Source organism: Eumetopias jubatus, unplaced genomic scaffold (assembly GCF_037043125.1).
Source record: "Eumetopias jubatus isolate StellerSeaLion01/CBP00866 unplaced genomic scaffold, mEumJub1_p1.0 scaffold_3, whole genome shotgun sequence".
Taxonomy (NCBI): domain Eukaryota; kingdom Metazoa; phylum Chordata; class Mammalia; order Carnivora; family Otariidae; genus Eumetopias; species Eumetopias jubatus.
This window is the reverse complement of record NW_028274809.1, coordinates 73,431,532-73,448,835: the sequence shown is the minus strand read 5'-3', so window position 1 is coordinate 73,448,835 and position 17,304 is coordinate 73,431,532. Positions and strand designations below refer to the sequence as shown.

The 17,304-nt window shown below is 35.6% G+C and overlaps 1 protein-coding gene across 1 annotated transcript in view; it reads right to left on the bottom strand.

Annotated features, from left to right (window-relative positions):
* Positions 1–3,513: 3,513 nt before the first annotated feature.
* The window catches only part of ACVR1C (activin A receptor type 1C), a 39,131-nt gene continuing 25,340 nt past the window's right edge, over positions 3,514–17,304 (bottom strand). The window contains exons 3-8 of the mRNA XM_028113093.2: positions 16,591–16,821; positions 13,855–14,022; positions 12,349–12,505; positions 10,740–10,864; positions 7,209–7,339; positions 3,514–3,662 (exon numbers count right to left, since the gene is read on the bottom strand). Coding sequence (XP_027968894.1) covers positions 3,537–3,662; positions 7,209–7,339; positions 10,740–10,864; positions 12,349–12,505; positions 13,855–14,022; positions 16,591–16,821 — 938 coding nt within the window. The 3' untranslated portion in view covers positions 3,514–3,536. The remainder of the gene's footprint in view (positions 3,663–7,208; positions 7,340–10,739; positions 10,865–12,348; positions 12,506–13,854; positions 14,023–16,590; positions 16,822–17,304) is intronic.

Genomic DNA, 17,304 nt, shown 5'->3' with positions numbered 1-17,304 from the left:
ATATATTTTAAATAAATAATCAGAAAGTATTCCCTGCTAAGCAATTTTAAGTTGAACTTCATAAAACAGCAAATGTGGGCTCCCTGCTTTCAGATGATTTGCTCAGTAGGTTCCCTGGTATTGTTGTGTAAACTCTAAGACAGCCCTGAGTTTTCTCTGCCCCAGTAAGTCACATGGTGGCAAAATTCCAGCACAGTAGTAGTTTTGTTTAATAATGCTACTAAAGTAGAAGTATTAAGAATGATAAATTCTTATGGAACTTGTAACCTAATGAATCTATTGTAGATCTTCATTTTAAAATAAAAGCTGATTTTGAAGTCTTCAGACACTGCAACCAGGTTACTATTTTCATACAATCATGAAAATTTAAAATGCAAAGTTAATTGAAAGTATAAAGATGAAAAGCAAGTGCTATGCTTAAAATAGTGCACGACACAGTCATGTTTCACTTAACTTTCAAGTCAGAACATAAATTAAGAATTCTAGATGTGACATGCCAAATATTTTAGACAGAGAAGAAAGCACACAACAGAATTCGTACCAATTACACACTTGAACGTGTAGCTTAAAGGCAACAAGTTCGTGCTGTAATATTGACAACAAATAATGTTTCTCTTATTTTAAAAAGTGATGTTGCATAGAAACCCCATCACCACTTTATACAGTACTGACATTTCATAAATAGCAATTTCCCAAGCTTTGTATTATACCCAAAGTCAAAATATTTGAAAGGAGCAAAGAACACTGACACATTGAGCATAAGAATATTTTTTGCTTACAACACAATTCAAAAGAAATAAATATTACACAATGATACTCCATCAAAAACAAATAATATGAAGTTTAACAGTATAGGTATATACAATAAATTTGTTTTATGCTCTAAACTTTACCCTGTTCTTGTGAGCATTTTCTATTTATAATCATGTTTGGAGTTAAGAAAAATTAGAACTTTTAACTTTTTTATCATTTTTGTTAACCTACCTCTTTTTTTAAGACGTGTGTTTGGTAAGTAAGATGTAAGACTAGTCAGTTAGAAGTTACAGTAAACTAAGACGAAAACAAGAAAAACATCTCAAAATGTACAGATTTCTCTAGAGTAAAAGTTGAACCAATAAAAATATGGAGTTCTATTTGGACACACCCAAGTAAATTACAAAACATAGTGTCGAGGAAAATGGAGATGTTAAAACATTCTTTCAAAACTTAAATAAGTATATTCACCCAACATTAGTGAATAAAACAGGAAATATTATCCTTATTTATTTGAACAGCCATTTAACTATAGTACAACCAGAGTAAATAAATAATTTCATTCTCATATATTCAAAAACAATCCACGAGAAGTCACGATAACAAGCATAAGCAAGATCACCCCTTCACGTAAGCTTTTTAAAATTCTTTCACATATGCATTTTAAAAAACTGCTTATATAATTTAGATTGTCTGCAATAGCCTAATAAAGATACCTTCTAAATGTTTTGCAAATTGAAAGTAACTTCCAGAACCCACTGTCATACGGAATTCAAGATTCCCTACTTTGTCAATTTATTTCCTTCCCCCTAACCGACACCTACATCCCGGTCCCCATTTCCAAATTAATCTTTAAAATCTCTGAGGGCAGAACCTATCCATCTTTTCTCTATTGGCCCTAATATTGTGGCAATGAAGATATGGGGTCCCCTATCTTATTTAATGAATGGATGACTGCATTAGTAAGAGCACCCCAGCTGTCAGATATTTGCCTTCCATATCTCATCCCAGTCAAATGAAGATGGGTTCAGTAACGTATTTCCATAGCGAAATGAACTATAGTCACTACATTGTGATCTGCATGAAAATACATTGATATATCCTTTCAAACACTGTTGCCCAAGTTATGCTTTGTAGAACACTGAAATGTGGGATAGTAAAAAGGTTTCCCCTCCTCTTAATAAAAGGGTTCCTTGGTCAAATAACTTGGGAAATCTAATTCAAAGAAACTCAACATTTCTTTACTGCTAGATTCCTCAAAGCACATGATATGCTAATGTGCACTATCACTTTCTAAGAATCTATCAAAGAATGCTTTCGGTCTTGGAACATCTCACCAGAAGAATGTTCTAAGGAATAGAGCTTAGGAAACAGTGTTTTAGAACAACAAAAGATACCATGTTAAATCCTCTTCACCCAAACAAAATTACAGATTTGAAAGAAAGATTCAGTGTTCCATGTATTATTCAGAATCTATCACTTCTGTCTCCACAGGAAGTAGAATAAAGGCAAAAGTATCATGAGCCTTCTTTTGCATCTACTGGCTCATTTTGAAAGGATAGGGGAAATAGCTATTTACAGTTACTGAAGAGTTCTCTTATTTTTTCTCAAAATATCTTCTACTTCCTCCTCCCTCTAAGTGTGTATGTACAAAAGTAGTGGGGACCTCTGAAATAAATCTTAAAGACCCCTTCCAACAATGGATCTTTATGCCTGATTAATCTCTGGAAGTATTCAGAAAACATTAATATTTCTCTAACAAATAGGCAGACTATGAAATTTCTATGAGGAAAATGTCAAGGGATATTGTCCTCAGAATTCAGGCAGGTCCATTATGATTGTACAAAATGACCCAATTGGTCTTCTGTCTGACTAAACCACGAATACCATCATGAAAGCTGTTGTTTCTGCATAGGAAGAAAAGTGCTATATGGGAATTAACGGGAAAGTAGGAAACTAGCTAAGTTTACACTGTGTGGGTTATCACAAGATTTGGACCTAGAGCCAGCTCCACCACTAGGTATGTGACTTGCGGGATTTCTCAATGTTTCAAGCTGTTGGATGTTTCCTTTGTAAATGAGAGGAAGTAACAACGGTAGTGGCTTTCATACTGCTTCAGGGGTTGCTGTGGTGGTGGTTCTTCTATGAAGAACAAGACAGCAGGAAGAGGGGAGGCCAAGTCAGTGGCTACTCGGACCTCACTTCCATCTTCCAGCTGAGAGGTTCCCCTTTTAAGTGTTTCAGACACTAAAGTTCAGGGCAATATGTATCTTCTTCAAAGATCCTTCTTAATTAAAAAAAAACAAACAAACAAAAAGAAAACAGCAAATTATATAATCTAAAATTCTGTTGAGATATAACGTGCTCTAGTTCACATTTTTTAATGAAGGTGTTTTCATCTCAGAAAAAAAATGCTTTTACATTTCTTTTTCTTCATTCATGTGCTCTTGATTCAAGTAAAATAAAACCTTAATGACTTGTATTAGTTTTATGTAGCTTATTTTACATTTTTGTAATATCTTTCTTATTAAATAAAAAGATGAATTGATGTGGTGCTTTTCAAAATAAAATTAAAGACAACACAGAGATGGGATGAAGTCAGTTCCTGCCTATGCTTGACTTCAGAGTTATTTTTTCCATGCTGCATTTGAGCTCTTAAATACTGTACTGCATTATCTTTGAGGTAGAACGACAACCAAAAAAAGGTAAAAACATTCACATAAAGAGGGAAAATGAGAAAAAAAAAAGCTGTGAGAGATTTCTTTTTAACACAATTATCATCATTAGGCTTTGCAGTCTTCTTTGACACAAAGTTGAGAGATAGTCTTCTTAATACGAAGGGCCGTTAAGCGGGCTGCCCCATTGGCATACCAACACTCCCGCATTATTCTCCCCATGACTCGGAGTGCCTTTAAGAGAGAAAAATATTAAACGCTTTAGCTAGTCACACAAACATAGTCCGAGAGAAGCCTAACCACAAACCCAGGAATTGATGCTAAGTTCTAGTGAAGAAACAGTAAACTTAAAATGGTATCGGATGATCAGGACCAAACCTCTTTAAAAATCCAGTCAACACACACAGACATACACACACACACACACACACACACACACACTAACCTTATGGAGACTAACTTTTAATTGAAAATTCAATCCACTGATTTCTGGGAATATGGTAGAGTAGCTATCTTTTAAAATCTTCTGAGAAGGGACATGAAAGAAAAAAGGGATATGGGATGAGTTGTGAATTGCTTGATCTGGATGGTAAGTACATATGCGCATACTTTTTTTGTTATTCATCAAGCTGTATATTGAGATTTGTGCATTTTAACATTTAAATTATGCCATAATAAAATAATGATCTAGGTGCAAATATCAAAACTTCTGAATTAAAAAAAAAAACAGTATAAATGAACTGCTCAATAAATAAGATAAATACTCAGAGGGGAAAACAATGAGAATGCATGAATCCAGAGAGATATAAGAAATCACTGAAGCAAGTGGCCACTCTGGTGACATCAGCTGATCTCATAGTCTAGAACTTCAGAATTGATGAACCACATGTAAAAGATAGAAAATGCAGCCAAAGTACCCAGAAGGTATCAAGTCAAGATGTTTCCAAAGTCCTGACTATAGGGATGAATCAGTCTTACAAGGAATTTTGTAAAGAAAATTATCTAAATCTTGACTCTTGGTAAGGAAAAAATCAAGCCCAGGCCTTAAAATGTCATAGTAAACCTAAGCTCAAAACAAAAATTCACAAGACAGGAGAAAATAAAGTATCATAAGCAAGAATCAATTGAAACAACAAATGGTAAAATCAAACCCATCAAAACATTAGATGTTAGAATTAATGACCTAGAAGTGTTAATGACCTAGAATGACACATGAAAAGATGCTCAACATCACTACTCATCACTTCTAGGTCCTTCTAAAAAACAATTTAAATAAAATACATTTAAGAAATGCACAACAGGAAATCAGAAAATGACCTTAGAAGGAAGCTTTGAGAAGCAAAAAAGAATGTTGAACAAAGAAAATGATAAACATGTTCTTAAGTTTAAACAAATAATAATGGTATAACATTGCACCAGTATCTAATACATGGGGTTAATACAAAACAAAATAGAATTAAATACTGGACAAAAATGAACAAAAATTGTTTATATCAGCAATGTAAAAAATTGATCACATAAAAAATGACTACTTAGGTCTATTCTAGGAATGTATGATTGGTTTAACAGTGGAAAATTTATAAATGCAATTTATCACATTATGAGACGAGAAAGTAGAGAGGCTGTATCTTCACCTCATAGGTAGGAAGAAAGCTTTTATCAAAACAAATTCAGTTTTTCTGTAACCTGATTAAAGTTTTGACAACAAAACCTACAGCAAGTATCATACTGAAAGGAGAAATATACAAAATTTTATGAAGTAAAACACAGATGTCCACTATCAACTTTCAAGCAACACTATACTAGAAGTCCTGGAAACTAAAGTAAGAAGTAAAGAAAAGGCTTGAGGATTGGTCCCAGAACTCTCATTATTTGGAGATATAATCATCTATGCAGACATCCCAAAAGATTCTACAGTTTTATACTCGAAGACATTTCCCCCCCTACATGCATATATATAGCAGCATTGTTTAAAAATGTTAAAATCACACCGGACAATCAACAATAGAAGAAAAATTGTACTCTAGCCATATAATGGATTACTGCACTGATATGAGAATGAACAGATTATAGCTACATCTATAAATTAAAGTGAAAAGAAATTAAGAAGAATATCTACAGTAAGTTTCAATAATATGTTTCATAATTACAGAAAAGTAAGCAATATATTTTTAGTGTGAGTATACATATACATATAATTATACCTAAATATATATATATTTTCTCCTAAATAAAAGTGAAGTAATAATAAATAATCATCATAGTAATCTCTCAGAGGAGGAAGGGATCTTTGTTCTATTTTTTAAAATTAGTAGCGAATTCACTGATTTTCACTTCATTATTATACTTTAAACTTTACATATATGTTACATATTCTTTCATATACACAAAATTATTAACATTAGGAAGAATTTAATTTCAATTTGCTTGTAAATGGCTCAAATTCTGCTTCTAAAATAACTATGTAGGTAAGATATCTATACAAAATAGAAATATCGAGACCTAATTCCTTCCTTAAATAGAAAAAGAAATGAGTGAAACATGCAGGAGGAGGGAAATTAGGAGAAAAGACTGCTGTATAAAATAACCCTTCTGGCAAAGCCAAACTAAAAAAAGTCACTTTAAAAAGACCTCAAGTATTACAATTAAATATGGTAGACTATAATAGGAATAATGGGGTTGGTGGATATTCTTTATTCATTATTCCTATAATAGGAATAATGGGGTTCGTGGATATTAAAGCAGTAAAATAGTTGTGGAATTAGAGGGTTTGTAGTCTTTCCCTCCTATTCCCTTCCTTCTCCCTGTGGGAACTAGAAAAGGCTCTACTAGTTTTGTGCAAGGCAGAACAAGCACTGCGATAACCACACTGAATGCCTTTGACATGATGCTTAGCATATGCATTATCGGAGATGAGGAGAGAACAGTGGTCTCTGCCATGAGGAAGCTTTTCTGATATGAGAACATAAGCTCAAACTTCAGCAAATTTACTGACTATAAAGATGACTGAATTGTAATACTCTGTCTGGCATGGACATTGACGATCAAACATGTCTGCGCTCCTACAGTTACCAGCCCCCCTTCAGGCAGATGAGACTGCGTGACTGACTCTGCTCTATGAATCATGAGTAGACGCGATGTGAGTCACCTGAAGCCAAAGCATTGAAGAGCCATGTGTGACCCTCCAGCTCCTCTCTATTCCTGACCTAGACACTTGGAAACTATGTGTTGAGATAACAGCATCCTGAAATCAAAGTTACCTGGATCACAGAATCACCACAGAGAGCACAGCTGCCTCGCCTGTAGGGGACTTTACATAGCAAGAAATAGTCTTGTTGCGTAAAGTCACTGGGGGTACCAGGGCTTGTTACTGCCACTTATCTTGGCATTCTGTATACATATGGCTAAAGGGAATAAAATCTTTCTGAAGACTGATACAAGGACATATACTTACATATGTGGCATGAACTGGATGCCTAGATTAAGAGAGAACTATATGGTCTCTGAAAATCTTCCTGATACTTACCTCAAAATTATAATAGATAAAACATATATAAGAACATAGCCTGGGCGCCTGGGTGGCTCAGTCTGTTAAGTGTCTGACTCTTGATTTTGGCTCAGGTCGTGATCTCAGGGTCAAGAGATCGAGCCCCACATTGGGCTCCATGCTGGGCATGGAGCCTGCTTGAGATTCTCTCTGTCACTCTCCCTCTGCCCCTTTACCCAGCCCCTGCTCCCTGCCCCCCACCCCCATCCCCGGCCAAAAAGGAACATACTTACTTCACAGCTCTGCCACTGGTTTGGGATACTTGGTCGAAACTTCTGGTCACAAACAACCTTCCTCATTTCCTCTATTGAGGGATCTGAAGGCACCATGTCATAATAAGGCAACTGGTACTCCTCAACAATTCCTATAAGAAATTTGCATAATAAATTTCCCAGTGTGAATAATAAACAAAGATGCTTATATCAAAAGAATACCAATTAAGTCCTCTAGGCACAAGTGGCACCCTGGGAAACTGGAAAGTCAGGTTTATGAAAATGTATCACTAAAAATGAATTATATAAGTATAAAGCACTCAGCTGAATAATTGCATAATTTTATAAAATGCACATTATGAAACTTTACATAATTCTGATAATTACATAAATCTTATATAAAACATAAATTATTTCTATTTTGTAAAATATACAATTTTATACAATTATATATTATACACAATATATAAATAAATTACTTTTACATAATATAAAATAATTTTATATTATAAAAATTATACGAGTTCTGATTTATATAAAATACCATTGTACAATTCAAAAGTAATGCCTAATTGCAAAATTTATATCATGGCCTCGTTTGGGAATGAAGTATTTTTCTCCATTAAATAACCTTTTCTTTTTTTTTTAATTTTATTATGTTATGTTAGTCACCATACAATACGTCATTAGTTTTTGATGTAGTGATCCACGATTCATTGTTTTCTTATAACACCCAGTGTTCCATGCAGTACATGCCCTCCTTAATACCCATCACCGGGCTAACCCATCCCCTCACCCCCCGCCCCTCTAGAACCCTCAGATTGTTTCTCAGAGTCCATAGTCTCGCATGGTTCATCTCTCCCTCTGATTTCCCCCCTCATTTTTCCCTTCCTCCTCCTAATGTCCTCCATGCTATTCCTTATGTGCCACAAATAAGTGACACCATATGATAATTGACTTTCTCGGCTTGACTTATTTCACTTAGCATAATCTCCTCCAGTCCCATCCATGTTGATGTAAAAGTTGGGTATTCATCCTTTCTGATGGCTGAGTAATATTCCATTGTATATATGGACCACATCTTCTTTATCCAGTCATCTGTTGAAGGGCATCTCAGCTCTTTCCACAGCTTGGCTATTGCAGACATTGCTGCTATGAACATTGGGGTGCATATGGCCCTTCTTTTCACTACATCTGTGTCTTTGGAGTAAATACCCAGTAGTGCAAATGCTGGGTCATAGGGTAGCTCTATTTTTTAATTTTTTGGAGGCACCTCCACACTGTTTTCCGAAGTGGCTGTACCAACTCGCATTCCCACCAACAGTGTAAGAAGGTTCCCCTTTCTCCACAACCTCTCCAACATTTGGTGTTTCTTGCCTTGTCAATTTTTGCCATTCTAACTGGTGTAAGGTGGTATCTTGATGTGGTTTTGATTTGAATTTTCCTGATGGCTAATGATAAAAAGCTTCTGTACAGCAAAGGAAACAGTCAACAAAATAAAGAAGCAACCCACAGAGTGGGAGAAGATATTTGCAAATGACACTACAGATAAAGGGCTGGCATCCAAGATCTATAAAGAACTTCTCAAACTCAACACCCAAAAAACAAATAATCAAGTCAAAAAATGGGCAGAAGACATGAACAGACACTTCTCCGAAGAAGACATACAAATGGCTAACAGACACATTAAATAACCTTTTCAAAACAGAATAGCTTTCTCTTTTGAAAATTGATAGGCAATCTTTTAAAAGTTGAATTTCTTACATTTGGATTTTAGAAGTACTGTACCTGAGAATGTGCCAAAGAAGCAGCAAAGGTACTGAAGATGGACAAGTCAATGTGAAGTTTCATATTTAAAGAGTCTCAAATACAAAGACCTGAGCTTAATTATCAGAATATTACCTGAACTTGAGAATTTCCTCATAAAATTGTTTCAACAATCCTTTCAATTTACAATATTTAAGATATGCCCTGCTATTATGTTAACTAACTTACTATTTCAAAGGTTGAAGAAAATTTAAGGACAATAACCTAAAAGCAGATCTAGAAAAATATTAATATGAAATTTTAAAATTATTATTACTATTTACCACACATTGTCTTAAACCCTTTACATGTTTTAATTGTTCCTCAAAACCTCTGACTAGAAGAGTTACCATATTATCCCTCCTTTACAGAATAAGGAAACTGAGGCACAAAGAGCCACCAATTTCCTCAAGATCAAAGAGCTCGTAAGTGGCAGATCTAGAACACAATCCCAGGCTCGAGAATTCCACTATAATTCTACTGTTGCTATAAATAGTTTCATCTGGGGCGCCTGGGTGGCTCTGTTGGTTGGGTGTCTGCCTTCGGCTCAATCATGGTCCCGGGGTCCTGGGATCGAGCCCCACATCGGGCTCCCTGATTGGCGGGGGGCTTGCTTCTCCCTCTCCCTCTGCCTGCCACTCCCCCTGCTTATACTCTCTCTCTTCCTCTGTTAAAAAAATAAATAAAATCTTTAAAGATAAATAAATAAATAATAAATAGCTTCATCTTCCTGAATGTTTTACTATCTTATCTGTTAATAAAAAGGGGAAAAGTATGTTTTCTCATTCAAAAGATTTTTACCCTTGTAAGTTTAAAAAAATTTTTTACTCATTTTTTAAAAAATGAAATTGGTGTAAGGCACAATGATATCAATACAAAATACAAAAATTGACAGTGGTCTGATAATGATAGCTCTTTTAGTGAATGTTTGCTCTGTACTATGCTCTGTACTAATTAACTTACCAAATGAATCTGTTAACTCCTCAAAGCCCAAGGGGCTAGTTTTATTATTCATTTTACAGATGAGGAAAGTGAGACCAAGTAACTTGCCTGAAGTCAGACATTCAGGAATCTGCTAAACCACGGCTTAGTTTGAAGTCTGTCTCACTGGAAAGTGAAAACTCTAATCCATTTCCTACCAGTAGTTAACTTTTCTCCACGGATGCCACAACTTCATAGGCTGCATTTGTAGGGTTTCATCCTTCAAACTCTTCCTCCTCTCATTTACTAATCTCTAAACAGCTAGGAGCAGTAGAGTCAGGAAGTTAGTCTCTGCTCACCTCTGGCCTCCACTTTCTCACTTCTACATTCATTAACACAGAGAAAAAGCAACAACAGCAACAAAACAAATAAACAGGAAAAGCCTGAAAACTAGAAGACTTCAAGTCCTGTGGCTTTTGGCAAAGCATTTAACATCTTTGGGTTCAATTTCTGGTAGAATATAGGGATACAGCTAACTGCATACAAACTCAAGAAAATTTTCAATTGCTTTGCAAAGTATCCTTAAGAAAATCAGATTTATCAAGAGAACTGTCACCCCCGCCTGAGCAGGAATCATAATACAAAATCATCATTATATGTAGGATGCTCCACTCTTGAAACTGGAAAGATATCACCAAAAGGTATACTCTTAAATATTATAAAAAATGACTCAATACAGTGCTTAGAAAAAAATACATAGAAAAAATATCTTGTATTCAGAGCATCAAGGAAAGACAGATACGAAGAGTATCTCCAACATCTTACCTCCAACTGAACACCTTCGGGCTATTTCCCAATAAACCAGACCAACAGAATAGATGTCAGCTCGTTTGAAGGACTCAAAGATATTCACATTCATTGTATCATCAAGCATTTCAGGAGCCATATACCTTCAAAAACATGCACATTTCAGATCTTCTGTATGACTTTACAGCAACCCAGTAAAATACAATCCTAAAAACTCCTCACACAAAATATAAGTTAATAGCTTACATCAATTTTAAAAGTAGATCTAAGCCACTATAATAAATGAAATTTAAGTAATACAGGTATTGACAGAAATATAAGTTTAAAAGTGTTTGAAATAAAACTAGAAGTCATCCTACTCAGTGTGTCAAAGCACAGGTGCCAGGGGCCAAATACTTGCAAAGGACAAGCTGGAGGGAAATTCAGTAAGTAAAGCATTCAATAGGAGAGACGGAACTCAACCTCTACCAACAAACGTCGCCATGGAAAGTTCCCTGAGGGCAAAGAGCATCTCTTATTCATCATGGTGGGCCCAGGACTCTAACACAGTGCTCAGCAGGATTCCATAAACACCTTCTCTGAATGAACAATTTTATTATACAGTGGCTTCCAGGCATATATACACATTATATATTGGCTACAAGAAAATGACAGCCTTGTTTGAATAAGACTAAACCAAAGAAATCTACAGTCCATGGGACCTGAGGGAGCCTAGCTGTCTTAAGGGGATTTTGACAATTTCCCAGAATATTAAGAGGAGGATGCAATACCTCCCAAACTCTTAAAAGTTTTAGATCCTCTGAAGGAGTCCAGCATCCAAGGCTTCCCTGAGGGATCCCTGATGTGGAGACAGTCTGATAGGCAAGCCAAGGCTTACTTTTTATAGGGAAAAGAAGTTCCGTAGGGCCGCCCAGTTTGAATAAACTGCCCTGAAATGTCCCTGGGGCCTCATTAAATTCTCTTAGGGAACCATGGGAAGGACTCAGATGGATAGGCTTAGAATCTCAAACATGGTTTGGAGGTCAACTGTACCAGAAATCTCCTACTCTGAAGAGCCTTTGACAACTCCAGGAAAATGTTTTGGTTGTTTTATGACTTCAAGATCAAGAACCCAGGAATTATGTCAAAGTAGCATGACCCTGATATTCAAATAAAAGGAAATGGAAGTATGTGGGCCATATGGCCACAGGCTGGCCAGAACAAGAAACCACCAGAAATCCGATTACCTAATGGGTCTGTCGTAATATATATGTAGTGTGTTCTGCTTCTCTCATGCTTGTTTTGATGACATTTTTCCCCTCCTATCCATAGGAAAATGTATTCTCAGAAACTGACCCACTCAAAATAATGTATCACCATCTCATCCACCATCCCTCTCTACTGCATTCCCCACCCAAATGGCTACTATCTATATGACTAAATGGCCAAGTGTCCTTGCTTTATAACCATTGTGTCACTGACTTCTCAATGACCCAGAGAAGACTCCTTGCTTTCTTGGGCCTAATGATTTTTCATTTGGACCCCCACCCCAACCCTCACCCCCAAAAAACCCACACACTCATCCCAGGATTTCATGTTTACGGGGCAGCCATATGTCTGAGTGCACCACCAAAGTTAGTGATCTTACCTTTTGGTTCCCACTTTAGGATTCTGAGGTATGTCAATCGTGTTCAGTACTGAATCATGCTTCACAGCCAGCCCCAAATCTGCTATGGCACAAGTTTCACATTTTTTCACTAAGATATTCTTTGATTTTATATCTCGATGAGCAATAGCAGGTTTACCTATGGAGCATAAGAGAAGAATACTCATTTTTTTTGTTGTTGTTACTGAAAACTGACTCTCTCTAAAAGGAATTACTTTGAAGACCTGGCTCAAAAGTCACCTCTGAAGACAGGTCTTCTCTGACCACACATTCCACATCCCCTGTCAGTCTCCACAGAGTATGGCATTTTACCTTCTTCATAACCTTTATTACTATCTAAATTATATTGTTCATTTACCTGTGTGTTTAATTATCTGTCTCTCCCAACTGGACTGTAAGCTGCCTCAGGGCAATGCCTGGGTGTTACTCATCACCCACTGGCATGACTTTGATGCTTAGAACACTAGGTAGCACTTAGTCGCCACTAATAAATTTCCTTGGCATGAACAGGGAAAGAATTAGCATTGCTACAACTACATAAGAACATAGCCAATAAACTCTTACAAAACAAGTTTCAAACTTTTACTACCCTAGACCAGCAGTTCTCAAATGTGACCCCAAAAATCCTTGGGAGTCTTTGAGACTCTTTTCCAAATACCTATCTGTGGGATATTACATTTTCTTCACATACTTCAACCAAAACATAAAGGAACAACTGAATGAAGAACATGCTTGAAAATCCAGACATTAAGTCAGACATTCAAGAGATTTCAAAAATGTAAAACAAAACCATATTTTCACTAGATTGTTTTCTGTATTATAAAAAAGATGCAAATTTTTGAAACTTATTTAATAATTAGTTATTATTAAGTAAATTAATAAATACTTTTTTAATTTTTCAATGTTAGTTTCTAATAGAGTAAATATTAATAGATAGAACCCAGATACAGAAAAACCTGTGGGGTCCTCAATAATTTTTAAGAGTTTAAGCTATCATAAATCCAAATGTGAGGACCACTGCCCTGACTGGACTAATGACTTTCTAGAGCAAATTCTTTATTAATTCAATAAATAGAAAAGACAGTGGGTATTATTTGATCTTTGAGTCCATTATATGTAAATATTTTTTAAGATCACATTACCATCTCCAATTATTCTAGCTATCAAAGGGAAATATTTAAATTATTTATATTCTCCGAATATAGAGCATTTGCCACCAAAGCAAGATCTCCCAGGGATGTGTGCTAAATGGCAAAGTTGGAGCCACCAGGTGTAAAAATATTATTATGGCTAATATACAAAATGATGAGTACGTAGATGAGAGTTGGCTGTATCATGATAATATCCTCAGCTTTTTAAAGTAACTTAGTATTTCTTTACATTTGATAGTCGTTTGTAATAAACTAAAATACAACTAAACACTAAAACACAGCTTGGTGTCTCTATTCTCATATTTAAGCAGAAAAAACTTAGAAAGAAAACACGTACCTTGTGTACCAACAATCTCCATATGTAGGTGGGCCAGACCACTAGCTATCGAAAGGGCCAATTTGATCATGCCAGCCACGGTCACTATATTTCTATTCAAATAGTCATATAAGGAACCCAGTTCATGATATTCAGAGACAAGCCAAAGTTGAGTCCAAGTTCCATTATCTAAATGGGAAAAAGTCACTTTATTGCCATAAATATATGTTGAGAATGAAACCAAAAGCTTTTAGCAAATGTCAGTATTTAAAGTAAATCTGTATTGTTCACAAAGCAAAGCTAATTCCTTTAGTGAGGATGCTGACAGTCCAAATTAGCAAAGTAAAATATCTCACTGAATCCCTGAAGATACTGATATACTAGAACCTTTTGTATGTATCCACTAGAGCTACAGGAAGCTATGAGAGCAATTCTGATTAAGTGAACAATGCCTTTCTTATTCTCTTTATATACTGATGGTACCATATTACAGAAGAAACTACTGACAGATGAATTTAGGCTCAGTGTTGTGCTGTAAATTACTCTGAGCTTTTAAGAACGATTGTTCCAGTCCACACCAGAAATGCAACAAATTTACACAAAGTGTTATTACTGTAATAAAAGCTCTAAAATTCTAAGAATGTTCACATTGTTCACCTTTCAAAATAAGAAGTTGATGATTTTCCCCAAAAGTTTACCTTAAGAGCCAAATACAGTTACTAGACATTTTCAAGTAATTTACTTCACTCAGCCAAACGCTAATCCAGCTTATAAAATATTTTTAGCAGAACAGAAATTAGCTTAAAACTTCTCCAGGTATTAGAGTCCCTGGAGTTAGCTTCAGCTTTTGCACAAGTGTCTACAACAGCCCGGGGCAGTCCTGACCAGTTCTGATGCTCAGAGAAAGGAAGCCATAATGAACATTTGCTAGGGACTTTTTCTATTAAATGCTTTATGTACAAGAGCTACTCTTAATCCAAATATTTAATTTCCAAATCCGGGTAGTGATAAAATTTCCTATGAATACAAAAATCAACATAACGTGATAAAGTTCAGTAATAAACTGACCATGTACAAAACTAATCCTTATTCTACCTCTCTCCCTGCTCAGTGCCAGTGACTATCTTGCCCTCTCATATCAACGTCTCTGTCAGACCGTTGACTAACCAGTGGAACTATAAATACCACAAAAGATTTAGAAATGAGGATGAAAGCAATGTTGGAGGTCATTGGAAGTCATGCACAAAGCCACTGATAAGTAAGCCAGTGACAAAGGTAGACCAGTTAAACTGAAGAAGAGACAATCCAGGATGATCTCCCTTGGGCCTATTGTTTTATAATCAAATAAACATAATGATTAAATTAGTCCCATATAACTAAAGTCATTACTGCTTTGACAACAATGTTAATCAATCTAATCAGTAGATACACTTCAGCTCAATCTTAGGAAGGAAAAGAAAAAGGTCTTAGCTTACTAAGAAATGTCTCATTTTCAATAGTCTGGATATATTTGCAAAGTATATAGAGGTAAGAATTTGGAAAGAACCTTTCTTGTTTAAAGCTCATGTTGGCTTTACTCAGTTTATACCTGGCAAATCAGAAAACACATACTGTCTGCAAACATAATTAAGGCCAAAATGTACAGTAATTCTAAGCCTCTCTTTTGTCATCTAATTAGTAATATCAAGCTTATAATAGATAAAAATAATCATAGATTTTAATTTCCATAGGTAATGGTGGGTCCTGATATCCACAGATAACTTGTTTTTTAGATAGAGGTTACAATCTCTACCTCACCGAAGTTTTTCATGAGTATTACTGATTTGAGTTCAAAAAAAAATTGACTGGGTCATGTTTTGCTCATCTTTGTGCCCTGTTGCCCTTTGTTATGGGAACTAATGCACAGTTAAATAAAAGCTATGCAAAAAGAAGAAGGAAAGCATAGGCAATCCACAAATTATATCCAGTCCCTGATTACTTGGGGATTTATACCGTATTTTATGAATATTGATTTCAATACATAAATTGATGCTCTATCTTCCTCCACAAATCTCAAAAAGTCATATACTGTTTGAGGTTGTTGATGTTAAACCTCAATATAATTCATACTCAAAGTACATTGATAGAAAATTTCACTAAAATTGATTTGCTTGCTGCCATTCTGACAATGTTCATAGAGAATCTGAGTCCTGGAGTTGAAGACTATTTATACAGAGGAGAAGTACAGTCCTGGCAAAGGTGAATATTCAACTAGCATTCACTGTTACATCTGTACCGGTTATTAAAATACTGAAATATTTCTGTCCCCATTGGCCAACAGTTGCTACTCAAAATTCCAATGTCATCCCTTTGCCCTAGACACCCAAAGCAACCTCCCCCACCTCCCACCACCCTCTGACAAGATGCCTCCCAATCTCTTCAGGAACCAGCAAGTAAGGGATAAAAGCTAGACTGGCAGGGCTCTCCAGGACTCTGTTCCAACTGAAGCTTCTGTTCTGATTGGTTGATTCCTATGCCATACCAGTCACCAAATACTTTAAATATCAACCTGGCTATGGTGTCATGATTTCATATCACTCGTTTGCCCTGCCTTTACTGTACAGTTCTGTACATTTATCTGTGGAGAAGAGGAAAAGCATTTTCTATCCTCAATAAAGAAATTAGACTTTTATGTATTTTATTAAAACAAAGAAATTATTGATGGTGATCTGATGATGGACATAACATGTTTACTTGCTGAACCCAATTAGAAAATACCTTTGTTGTCAGCAGCAATGAAACCAAGTATGTTTTCATGTCTCAGCATGACCGTCTGATAAATTTCTGCCTCCCGAAACCAAGATCTTTCATCTCTGGAGGAGAAGATTTTTACAGCCACATCTTCCCCACACCATCTTCCATGCCAGACCTCACCAAATCTACCTTTTCCCACTATCTCCTGAAGTACGATCGTCCTTGCAATTGTTCTTTGAACCAACAGAGGTAGACCTAACCAAAGAAAAGACGGAATTGATGATTACAAACAAGGAAGTGTCAGAAAAAAAACTGTCATGATGACCATTATTTTCACATAAAAACTGCAAACATTGAAGTGCTTTCATAGTTTTACCGATTTTGAAGAAATAAGCACCATTGTACCAAACATGTCAAACCATGCTCAAAAAACACCACTCAGAATTCTTAATATGAATTTCTCTTCTCACATTCCCAAATAAAAATTTCTTGAACATAACCTGCTGCTACAGATATCTGATTTTCCAGAATTGCTGCAAATCTCCCTGATTTGCCCATGAAAACCAGTCAGGTTACTAAACACACAAAGGTTAAAAAAAAAAAAAAGGTGCCATCAGTCTCAAATAAAATGCATTGTTTCTAGTACAACTGGGGAAACAGAAGGATTCCTTGTGAATTTTTTCAAAAAGCAAATTAAAATTGCAAAGTGAAGAATCAGATTCAATAATTAAGTGAGGT